The sequence below is a fragment of the Zootermopsis nevadensis genome, unplaced genomic scaffold (assembly GCF_977971745.1).
Source record: "Zootermopsis nevadensis isolate Lab colony 2312 unplaced genomic scaffold, Znev_1.0 Znev_ptg000001l, whole genome shotgun sequence".
NCBI lineage: Eukaryota > Metazoa > Arthropoda > Insecta > Blattodea > Termopsidae > Zootermopsis > Zootermopsis nevadensis.
The window spans coordinates 5,859,316-5,871,371 of NW_028259133.1; the positions used below are offsets into that span (position 1 = coordinate 5,859,316).

At 38.3% G+C, this 12,056-nt stretch overlaps 1 protein-coding gene and 1 long non-coding RNA gene across 2 annotated transcripts in view; one reads left to right on the top strand and one right to left on the bottom strand.

Moving 5' to 3' along the window:
* Positions 1-12,056, bottom strand: part of LOC147875173 (uncharacterized) — a 33,003-nt gene that overhangs the window by 7,760 nt on the left and 13,187 nt on the right. The window lies entirely within an intron of this gene.
* LOC147875175 (transcription factor sox-3-like) lies at positions 4,315-9,119 on the top strand. Its single transcript, XM_087358503.1, has 5 exons — positions 4,315-4,995; positions 6,652-7,152; positions 7,843-7,940; positions 8,284-8,486; positions 9,043-9,119. Exons 2-4 carry the CDS (start codon positions 7,076-7,078, stop codon positions 8,370-8,372), a joined length of 264 nt encoding a protein of 87 aa, XP_087214629.1. The 5' UTR covers positions 4,315-4,995; positions 6,652-7,075; the 3' UTR covers positions 8,373-8,486; positions 9,043-9,119.

Genomic DNA, 12,056 nt, shown 5'->3' on the forward strand with positions numbered 1-12,056 from the left:
TGAAGTTACATTTCGCATCACTTTGCCTATCACTAATGTGAACAACATGGGGATAGAATACATCCCTGTTTGACGCCTGCATTAACAGAGAAAGATTCTCAAAGTTTGCCACAATTTTCTACTTGATAGGTATTATCCTTATACATTTCCTTCACTATTTTAATAATTTTTTCTGGTATTCCATAACATTTCATTGTGCTCCATACTTTATCCCTTTTGACTGTATCAAAGGCTTTCTCAAAATCAATGAAAGTCATATATAGAGACGAGTGATATTCGAAAGATGTTCAATGATAATCCAAAGTGTATTAATTTGGTCAATACAAGATTTTCATTCTCTAAACCCATCTTGTTCCTTTCGTAGTCTATTGTTGAAGGCTTTACTTTTTCTTTTCAGAATCGCCCTTGAGAAGATTTAAGGTTATTCCCCTCCAATTCTGGCAATATGACAAGTTTCCTTTCTTTGGTATTTTAATCATTAAGCCCTGTTTCCATTCTTGGGGCATCTCTTCTGTTTCCCATATCTTGTGAAACAGTGGTTGTAGCCTTGTTGCTGTAGGTCCTATATCTGCTTTTAAAACTTCTGCTGCTTTTCCTATTTTAGTTTATTTTAAAGCTGGCATTATTTCTTGTTTATTATCAATTCTTAATTCAGGCCATCTTGGATCTAGCTGTTTCTGTTCGAGATGGTTCTCCTCAACTTCCTCAACATTAAGATGTTCCCTGAAAGATTCTGCCCATCTTTCTGGTTGTTTATCTTCTGTTGCCACCAAGCTTCCATTTTTATCTCTGATAGGCTTCTTATTATTTTGGTATTTTCCTGACAATTTCCTTGTTACTTCATATATTTTTTGCTGTCTCCATGGATATCTGCTTTCTCATCTTCTATCACGTCATTAACCCATGCTCTTTTATCTGCATGACAGCTCCTTTTTATTTCAATATTTTTAATAGAATGCTCTGTACTCAGATCATTCAGTTTCTGTGGGTCTTGACAACAGTTCAATTTTACTGTAATATTTCTTCTTTCTTCTATTTTTTTCCATGTTTGATCTGACAAAAAAATTTCCTTTCCTTTTGCTTTAAATCCTAATATTTTTCTGCTGCTTTGATTCCATACACCACATTTGTATACACATGCAAACAAACATGGCATATAACAAAATTAAAAAAAAATCTGAAAAAATAGCTTTCCAAAAAACTGATATCTTTAAAAAACACCAAATACCTAAATCACAAAAAAAATTGATGATGGAGGTGCAAGTATATAAATACACATTATTGTCCTTAAAAGGGAATAGGTCAGATCATAACCTCACTTGAAATTTTTATCATTTACAGAACACGTGCCATCTATTAATAATCACACAAAAAAATGAGCTGCCAAAAAACTGTACAAGGGTGCACAAAATGTGTCAAAAATTGAAATGTTCAGTTCAAATTTGTACCACCATACACACACATGACAGCAGCACTGTGGCATTTCCTCATGGATTCCAATGAAGTTTGTGGACCAGACGCTGGTAAGACTTCAGAAGTGCCTGACGCACAGGCTCATATATATCAGAAATCAAACAGAGCTCACAAAATGCATTTCATAAAACTATCTACAAATCTGTGCACTATAAATCTGTGTGATTTATCAAGTCTTTCACAGTCTTACAAGTGCCTTTTGACTTGACCACCTGGACCATTCCCTTGTACATTTAGAATCACAGCCTTGACAACTTGCTTTGGTCTCTGGAGTATCAGCGTGCATATTCTATCCCTAAATATCGTTTCAAGATTAAACTACCTAATTCTAGGCATAACGGCCAAAGGAATATGGGAGCCTAAAATGTCAAATTTCGGAAACTGGGAGTAAAGTAGGTCATAATGCTAGTTCACTTTATTGATAGAGCTACCAAAACCGGTTGAACTTCAATTCCCGAAAGATGGCACAAAGAGCATGAACGCTCCTCTGCTCATAGTACCAAGAGTACTCCATAGAGAGCATCCGCTACCGTTCAATTATATTCATTTTAGTTCTTCTTGCGCCTGGTAAATATAATTTTACGCATTAGTTTTAAGAACTGCATACGGACCTGTCCCTCTGATCCAGAAACCAAATCAGCCAACATATCTTCATTAAATCTGGCGTGAACAAAGTGCACTGCAAGCCGTTTTATGGAGTAATTAGATTTGTGTCAGCCCAGCGGAATTCGGCATACTAATTCACAATTTTATTTATTAAAATTGCCAAAAAAAAAAGAGAAAAAAAAGGAGAGAGATTCTGGAACGAACTGTGGATTAATATAAGACACAAAATACAAGTATAAAATTGTTAAGTACAAATTGTAGGAATATATGAAAAATATAATTCTCACGTATCATATTAGCCAACATACAAAAATTATAATATCGCATGCATCACGTTAAAGAGCAAATGAGCATAAGAACAAGTCATTTGTCTCTTATCTTTGATTGCGCTTAGTCCAGCTTAGATCGTTGCAAATATTCCGACCCAGTCAGAGGACACGCACAAAACGTCGGAATAATTTCTTATTCTCACAATCAGGAAATGTTATCCCCACGTCCAACCCGCAAGTCGCAGAATCACCCCTTGTCGGATGTCCGCGAATGCTTTTTCGAAACACTCCGTATCTGGCGGCCATAGTCTATCGTGATCCTGGTTTTCTGTGGACTACGGGGCGAAGTTAACCAAGCGATTTTCAATTTGAATCTTGTACAACGACTCAATCCCCACCTTGTCGAAGGCAAATTCCTTAGCAGTTCCTAAAATCCATTTACACATTCACCCTGTCCCATTCACAATTCATAACAAACTTAACATCCGCCATTCGAAGCCGTCTGTGAGATTATTGAAACTCTGTGGCACCATAAACTAAACTTTAAAAAAAAAAAATCCAATTCCTGTCAAATCTTAAAACACGAACAAAATATCGGTTTCATCCAATCGCAGTAAACTAACATGTTGGCACCGGCTAACCCCAGCTTCCTGGTTCTTCTCAGTTACTTTATCATTCATAACCATCCTGACATATTTAAATAATGGATACCCAACATTATCAGTTGATAGAATGTTGAAGGAACAAGAATAAACACTACCTTATAAGTCATGGTGAACGCCTTCTAACAGGTTTACCCATCAAACTACGTGTATCTCAGCAGTCGTGGCCAATGTCCGCAAACACCTGAAAACAGCCATGTTACCACAAAAAGGTTTTCTGATATTTGGGTAACCCTACAAATTGCACAGCACTTTACTTTTGAGACATCTGGTGGCATCCGTGTTAGTCGACAGTAATACAGAATGAAGCTAGTTTTGTGCTTCCAAATAATAAAATTATTTACGTACAAGGACATATCAATGGATTTAATGCTCGTGTGCTACTCTGAGTTACTGAAAATGGGTTGTTAAATAAACTGTGAATAAATAAAAAATTAAGGTCTAACATAACCACACAAAATCTGCAGATTAATTTGGAGACACCCGGTAGCTTATAGGCCTCATCATTAAACGTGAGTCGTTTAATACGCACGTAAAATTACTCCAGAATCAAGATCCTAACAGAGACTCGAACCGAGGACTGTGTATTCGTGTCTGTGACCTTAGACCCTGTAATTTCCTCTCCGAAACGAAAGAATTTTGCTTTGGCGTCGTTCTTTTTTCGCGGTTCCGTTCCCGTCAACAGAAACCATCCTTGTCGGGACTCGAACTCAGTGTCGAGGCCTTCGTTTCCGAAATCTCCTCTTCGAAGCAAGAAACTCTGATCCCTTCTTCTGTCTCGCTTGGTTTCGGAGCCAAAGAAACCTCCCTTGAAGGAAATCGAACTCAGGACACTTCTTCCAGAGTTCTTACCTTCCTGCGTTCTCTTATTGGTCAAAATGAATAATCGGGATTCGAAGGAAGGAAACATTTTCCCTGTCGCAGGGGCGATGGTCTCAACAGCGCCCGGGCCCCTCAAAAATTGTCTTTAAAATTAAACAAGTATAAAAAACAAGACGTTATTTTTAAACAAATTGCAAAATTTACTTCAGGAATCTTCTCATTAATTTCAAATTCATTTTCCTTTAACATAGAAAATATTTAATATTAATTTTTGATTTCTTACAAATTATAACTTGGAGTAATTCAATTTGTAATTCTGTAACTACAAAGAATGTGTAAATTTGTTCTTATAAAACACGAACACGTGCAACAATCTCGGCTGGCATGCCATAAGGTTCACTTCTCAGTCCTTATGCACGCCTGAATGAACCGTATTGCACTCCCTCTACTGACTGTTGCGTCATAGGTTACGTCTGCTTTGTTGTGTTGGTATAAATAGCAGGCAACAATCGGCTTTCGTCACTCTGGTTCGAATTGTGCTGCGAAGAGGTTTTGGATAAAGTGCTTCGAGAACGAGATACTTTTGTGTTGCCTTAGTTAGCATAAAACTTTCGGAATAACTCAAGAACCTGACATGTCGACATTCAGTACGCAAGCAGATCACCAGGCTGGCTCTGGGACGAAAAGGAAATTTCTCGAAGAAATGAACTCAACGCGCGCGAAGAAGTCGAAGAACGAAGATTGTGTGTGCACAGAAAACTGCGGCCTTCCGACCATAATCGAATTTTTGATTTTAAATGGGCAAACTGTTCCTTTGGCCACTGCCGATTTGCAATGGGCGACGACAAAGGAAATTGACTTGAACGAGGCTTGTACTCTCGGAAATGAAAATGGTGGAACTGAATTTACTCTTCTGGATATGGACAGTTTTTCCAAGCAATATTCTGATACTCGCGCGGATTCCAATGTATACTTTTTTGAATCCATTGCACCAACGGAACATCCAGTGGCAGAATTTCAATACGAAAATGACACCGGCGACTTCGGTGATGATATTCTTTCGTGGCTTCTAAATATTAAACCCGACTCATCGTCTAACGCAGCTGAAGTCGAGGGCGGCCACAAAACCGGAGGAGGAAAGGATGAAGAAATCGCGTGCTCTGGTTTGTAGAGTGCCCTTTGTTCTTTGCGTTCTGAATCAGATTTTCCTAAAGAGCAGAGTCTACTTTGTTCAAATGAGATTTTCCTACATTTCCCGGTTTTACGTGGGCCTAATAATTACCGCTCATAACTTCATTACATTTTTCTGCAAATCCATTAAGCAACGACAGAAACAGCATTAATATTAGTTATTAATAATATATAACGGAAGAGATCCAACACGTGTTTATGTATGAAATAAATTATTTTATTCTTATCGTAAAATACTAAGGCTTTCGTGTGACCAAAAACTTTCCGACTGGAAGTGAACAAACGTTACTTCGTAGAGGGTTGGTATTCCTTCCACTTACTCCGGAGGGTCGGTGTTCGAATCTCGACCGGGTATTTGTTAGAAAAGCCCGCCATTTATTCCCGTGTCTGATTACCGTAACTTCTTCACTTCTGCTGGTACACAGGCATGCACGGTTGGAGTTGCTTATTTAACGACACTGTCAGTAGCTCAGAACGGTGATGCGCAACCTGTGTGCCGCGAAATTTCCACCTCATTTTATAATTGTAACCATTTATTGCCACTCTGTGTACTTTTCTGCGATCTACATTATACGATATGAAAAAAGTATATTTAAGTTTAGTTAACACATTTTGAATCGAACGGTAGTAAATATTATATTCGAGTTTATTTAAAATAATAAATATATTTTAAATAAATGGCGTAATAATAAGTAGGGATAATTATAAACATCGATTTATAAGCAGTTGTCGCGGCTAATCAAGGCCATAAACTGTATAACTCCACCCCCCCCCCCACCCCGCGATATGCAATATGGGTTTCGTTGCCACGATATTTAGTGTGCCGCGAGTGTAGAAAGGTTGCGTAACACTGCTCTAAACAAAATGGCAGAAGTACTCGAAAGAAGATTTCATTAAAATGGTTTCGTTTTTGCAAGGAATGTGACTTGTACGTGTGTAAATTATGTTGTAAATCTCGTAGACATCAGTAGAAATGGTCATTACAGGTGCACTGACACGATGTTGACATGAAAACTTATTTAAAATAATGAATATTTATGTCTGTACTTACAAATATCTTTATGAGCGCATACGGGAAAAAAGATGACGTTCCAGGGATTAAAACGAGAAGCCGAGAATAGGGAAAACTGGAGAGCTCTTTTTGGGCAGAACAATGGACCTGTCGTAAGACAGAACACTAAATAATAACGAGAATAAATTATTTTTTTCTGAAATATTCAAAATCGCCACTTTCCACCTTGACACAACTTTACGACTTGGGATGAGCTACAATTACACTGAAGACTATTTCTCATCCTATACACATAAGCCAATTCCCAAAATATATTCGGGGCTCTCACCTCCATAATGTGACCTCAAATTAAAATAAGGTGAGATTGCTTTGGCATAATAAAATTACCGTTCATGACTTACATACGACTCTGACAGATAAGCTGATGCATTTGGCATGCATCTAATGCACACCCATTTTCAGAAACGTCGACACAGCGTATTTTATTACTCAAGCTTCGTATGTCTGTAACTCTTGAGGTACATTGGAGACAGCCATGTTTCTTCGTACTGTTGGCCATATTCTGATCCTTATAATTTGAAAACTATGTTATAAATGAATTCTATTATTCTTTCAGGTAATAATAATAGCCTCATCGACCAACCTGATCTGAAATTACCAGTTCGGCCGAAGAGAAGGCAACGCCTTCAACTTAAGTAAAGTAAAGTAAAGTTTGTCCCACTATACGCCATGTAGGCGTTTTGGGGTGAGAGGAGGTATAGCTCCTCTCTTCCTTGACCTCGGCACTAGATGGGGGTGAGTGGTCAGCATCACGCCCCGGCCGGCTTTACCCCCGGGAAAGGACCCCGGTACCCATTGTAGAGGAGGCTGGGTGGGCCCCAGAGCCGGTCTGGACGCAGAGGCTAGAGGAAAAATCCTGCCCCCATCGGGGATCGAACCCCGGTCGTCCAGCCCGTAGCTAGTCACTATACTGACTGAGCTATAGGGGAGCGAAAGAGTGCAAAGAAACGGTGAAAATACGACGACCGCAGAATGCCTTCATGCTCTTCTCGAATGAGTGGCGTAAGAAGATGGCTATCGAACATCCAGAAGAGAGCAACAAGCAGATCAGCTTGAGGTAAGTTGCAATACAAAATGTACTTCACAACAATTACTTGTTAATAAATTAATGTGCAGAGCATTCGGTGTTGTCTTCAAAGATATTCGAATTCAGAGGACTTGTAAGATCATTGAACGCAAGGTAACGATTATAAACATGGCGCCGGTGCGAACTTGTAAAATTACGTGTGAGATTTCTCGTGTTCAGAACGCGCACTTAGAAATTTGTTCTACCCAAAGAGAAAAAAGACAAACAACATATTTCGTGGTGACGCTGATGATTGTGGCTATGATAAACTATGAGCCCTAATAATTAAAAAAAAGGTTGACTCCTGTAAAATTCAGCACAGTAAGTTAAAGGCTAATTTGATTTTCATTGCTGGATTATAAACCTTTATCTACCTAATTATAAACTGAACACATGATATATAGGACAGAAGTCTAGCCCACATTAGAGAAGTAGAATTTGTGAGACCGCCCGGAACAATTCTTTCAATGTAAGAATGCAAAAAATCTTAAGTGGGCAGAGAATGCATGGGGTTATTTTGAAATTGGATATCTTATTTCCCTTTGCTGAAAATGTTCTGATCGTCGAGAACAGGTGAAACATTTCGTTCGCTCTCATACGCCACTGCCTTTGCCTTTATCCTTGGACGTTCGTCCTACAACCTGCCTGTGTTCTTACGAGTTTTGTTTCTTCTACTTGCAGACTTGGCCGTACGTGGAAGTCAATGGAAGGAGCGCAGAAGGAAGAGTATTTTGCCCGCGCACGCCAGGCGGCCGCGGAACATAATAAGAAACATCCCGGTAAGTAATTAATTCTCTTTTAATGGCAACAAGCAGCAGAAAGATTCCAAAAATTGTACCCGAGAATTCTGAGAAACATCACCGATTTTGATTTATTTGGGATTGACTGCTAGCGATTTTAAGTAAGAGAACGTTCGACGAGTAGTTATTTTCTACATGGCACCAGAACCCAGACATTATAATATTAAAATGGGAGGAACTTAAACATTTAATTTTGCAATTAGATACGATCAAAGTCATTGTATTGTTCCTGTCTTTCGGTAATAAAAGACGCCAAATCACGCGATCAGAAGCAACCGTTTACGGAATGCTGTGACCTGAATGTCATTCTTTCTGTTTTCAGATTACGTCTACAGCCCAAAAGAGGTCCGGAAACAAAAGCGCCTTCGAGAGCAGGCCCGTGGTAATAAATTGAGAAGCCCAAGACGCTAGTCGGCGAAGCGACGCCTCACGACGGCGCAGACCAACAGCGCCCGTCCCCTGCCTGCCGAAGAACATCAAAGAGAAGGAAGATTCTCAGGCACACAAGATGTCGCTTCGTCAGAGGTGAGTCGTCGTCATCACTCTTTGGACGAAGTGACTCGCCCGAAATCTGTCGCTTGCACATGGAGAACAAACGAGTGTGGAAATTCAGTGGCGAAAAATGACTAGAGTAAACACTCGATTATCGGGGTTGGTCGGGAAGTTTATCTTCCTCTGTTTGTAAGAACGCATTGCAGTTGAAATTATTTAGCAGATTTCACTATTTAAATCACTAAAACTCTATTCTAAGTTTTAAACATTAATTGTGTTTCTTTAAAAAGAAACTGGCTTTTGAAAGCAAAGATATGTTACAAATAGTTTATATTTATAAGGACGTTAAATATACACACTTCGCCATTTTTATTGACCTATGAGAATTACGTCATTTCCTGCTTGAGCACTGAAATCTCCTATAATTAAACGTTAATTCCTGTTAACCATTTCTGTTGGGTTTACATCAAAATCCTCTGTCACATTTCCATCAGATCCCATTTGGAAAGCGTGCATCTGAATAATATCCACCAGTTAATTTTGTTTCATGGGGTTGCAGCCCACTAATCCACCATTTTCTGAATTTCAGGGACAAAACCAAATCGGCGAAAATTCACCGCCTTCTAAGACCCAGTCGAGCACAGAAGAAAATACAGACTAACCGAGTTTCTTTTGTGACGCCGGCAGAGGGGCAGAAGACGCAAATGTCCCTCTGCCAGCTTTTGGCCTTAATTGTCAACAAGGATTTCTGGACGCCACTGAAGACGTCGACATTCAGCAGTTTATTAACAATGAGGTTAGTGTCAACTCTGCTTTGGATTACAATTACGTGGGCCCAACACTGATTCGTGAAAGCATTGGACCTATTTCCAGCCCTCCCTCCGACTCGTAAATTCGGTGCAGTTCAAAATCACACGACATAAAAGTTACAACACCTGGTGAGGTTATGACACGTAGATGAAACAGAGGGTCAAACAGAGGTCACCCCAAAAACTGCTGAATCAGGTTGAAGTCTGTAATTTACATAAAAGTCCACGTAACTAGAACAAGTCCAGTGTCTTTCACCTTGAGTTTCGTCACAAATTCCCTCAAAATCTGCAGCCGTAGAGATCGCCTAACGCGAGATATTTGCTGCATCAGTTTCCATACTTGTTACACATAATTCCAGTTCCTGCTCTGATTCAAATGTTTATTTCTTTTCCAGATTCCAGAAATGGACAATATGCAGCTTGCAACTATTTTGGGAGATATCATGACAATTCCAATTTAGAATAATTAAGAACTTAATAGGTAAATTGTTTTTAGAAAATTAGTTAAAGTTTTTTGTTAAATAGTCAAATTATTTATTTTTTATATAGTTTATGATTAAATATTTAAGAATATTAAATAAAAAACATGTTCATAAACTTTCCTCTTGCTATTTTGACAAAGTAATATTCCTTAGGAGGGGAAGTAAAGCATGTAAGCCATTTCTCATACAAGTCTCTCCTGATTCCTACTAGATGGCTCTAGCAGACAAAAATAGGGACAGAGTAGAAATTGTGCGGAGGCACTCACTACACACAAACGCACACTTCGAAAAGACCAGGAAGACAGAATATTTTAACTTGGGTATCAGAATACACGAGTATGTGCACTGAAACCTTTAGCAATAATATTCTGGTCTGGGGGAACATTTTTTATTTCAACATTCTCAAGATAACAAATGATCGCTGCTACTTACGCTACATGACTGAAACTTCGGACTCTGAATACATGTTCTTGTAGAAGATCCAAAACAACCCAGAAGGCTCAAAATTGTAATCACTTTTCACTTCTGTACGATACGCTTAATTTGGCCGACAGTTTAACAACGCACCCCTCCGCATTTGTCTTACTACCAGTCAACTTTCGTTCTATGTAGGATTTGAGGTTGTGATGATGCAAGCAATTTTTACTTTTTATTTTATCATACAAGTATGAAAACCTAGCTCAGTGTTCTGCCAACTTCTCACTGGAGTCAGCTTGCATGTTTATAAATAAAAACAATTAGTCCTATTTAATGACCGTAATAAAAAATGATTATCTGGGTTGCCACTATGAAACACCAATATCTAAAATCACAACACTAATAAATATTTCACTTACATTTACAGTATCATCATGGTACTACAGGCTAATTATTCCGTTCTGACATTAAGGACACAAGTTATTTGAATACGAAAAATCAAATTAACACAAATTACGACTTACTTGTAAACATTAGAAATTCATCGACAGAGTAAACGGAGTGTGTAATTAAGTATCTTTTCAATGCTGGTTTAAATTGTGCCTTTTTATTTACAAGACTTGTGAGATTTGATGGTTGACTGTTGAAAATTTTGATCCCTGCATAATATGCACTCTTCTGAAAGCATGAGAGGTTGGCAATTGGTCTATGAAGCTGATTTTTATTCCTTGTGTTGACATGGTGTATAGCAGAATTAGTTTGAAAGAGTTCTTGGTTATTTACAATAAAGTTCATTAATGAGAATATGTATTCACATGGAAGAGCTAAGCTCTCTAATCTCTTAAATAGACTTCTACATGAATTTCTAGGTTTTACACCAGCCAATATCTAACAATTTTCTTTTGTAAAGTGAATATCTTTTTGATGTTTGATGAATTTCCCCCCAAAATTATTCTATATTTCATTAAAGAGTGAAAATAGGCAAAATATACTGATCTGAGTGTGTCAGTGTTGCTGACATGCAACAGAGATCTAACTGCGTAACATGCGCCACTTAACTTAGGTATCAGTTTATCAATAAAGTAAAAGTAAAGTTTGTCCCACTATACGCCATGTAGGCGTTTGGGGTGAGGAGGCTGGGTGGGCCCCAGAGCTGGTCTGGACGCAGAGGCTAGAGGAAAAATCCTCTGCCCCCGTCGGGGATCGAACCCCGGTCGTCCAGCCCATAGCTAGTCACTATACTGACTGAGCTATCCCGGCTCATAGTTTATCAATATGATTAGTCCAATTTAGGTGATTATCAATTTGCAAACCCAAGATTTTTGTGTTTATTGACTGTTGTATATACTTCCCATTATAAACAATACTTAAAGCACATTGTGGAGAGTTATTTGTTATAAATTTTATTATATTCGTTTTATCTACATTTAGGGCCAGCTTGTTAGCAGTAAACCATTTACTCATATAAGACAGAACTATGTTTGATGTTGAACAGAAATCATCAAAATTTGAAATTGACACTTGTGTCATCAGCAAATATTATGGGTTCTGTTAAAGTATTTATTGTTTTTATTGTTGGAGGAAGGTCATTTATGTATATTATAAAAAGCAAGGGCCCTAAAATTGACCCTTGGGGAACTCCATGTTTTATTGTTCCCCAGTTTGAGAAAAAATTTGTTTGTTTTTAGGTGCTTTTACTTCGACCTTTAGTTTTCTATCTGTCAAATAGGATCTGAACCATTGCGCTGCTATTCCTTGAATGCCATAAAAATGCAATTTATCCAACAAAATTTCATGATTTACACAGTCAAAAGCTTTTGCTAAATCACAGAAAATTCCTCCAACATGCATTTTTTGGTTAATAAATTTAAGCACATTGTCTGTTAGCTTGAAGG

Coding starts and splice junctions, on each gene's coding strand:
- LOC147875175 (XM_087358503.1), top strand. CDS start 7,076: ATGCTCTTCTCGAATGAGTGGCGTAAGAAGATGGCTATCGAACATCCA. Junction 7,153..7,842: donor AACAAGCAGATCAGCTTGAG/GTAAGTTGCAAT, acceptor TTCTACTTGCAG/ACTTGGCCGTACGTGGAAGT. Junction 7,941..8,283: donor ACATAATAAGAAACATCCCG/GTAAGTAATTAA, acceptor TTCTGTTTTCAG/ATTACGTCTACAGCCCAAAA.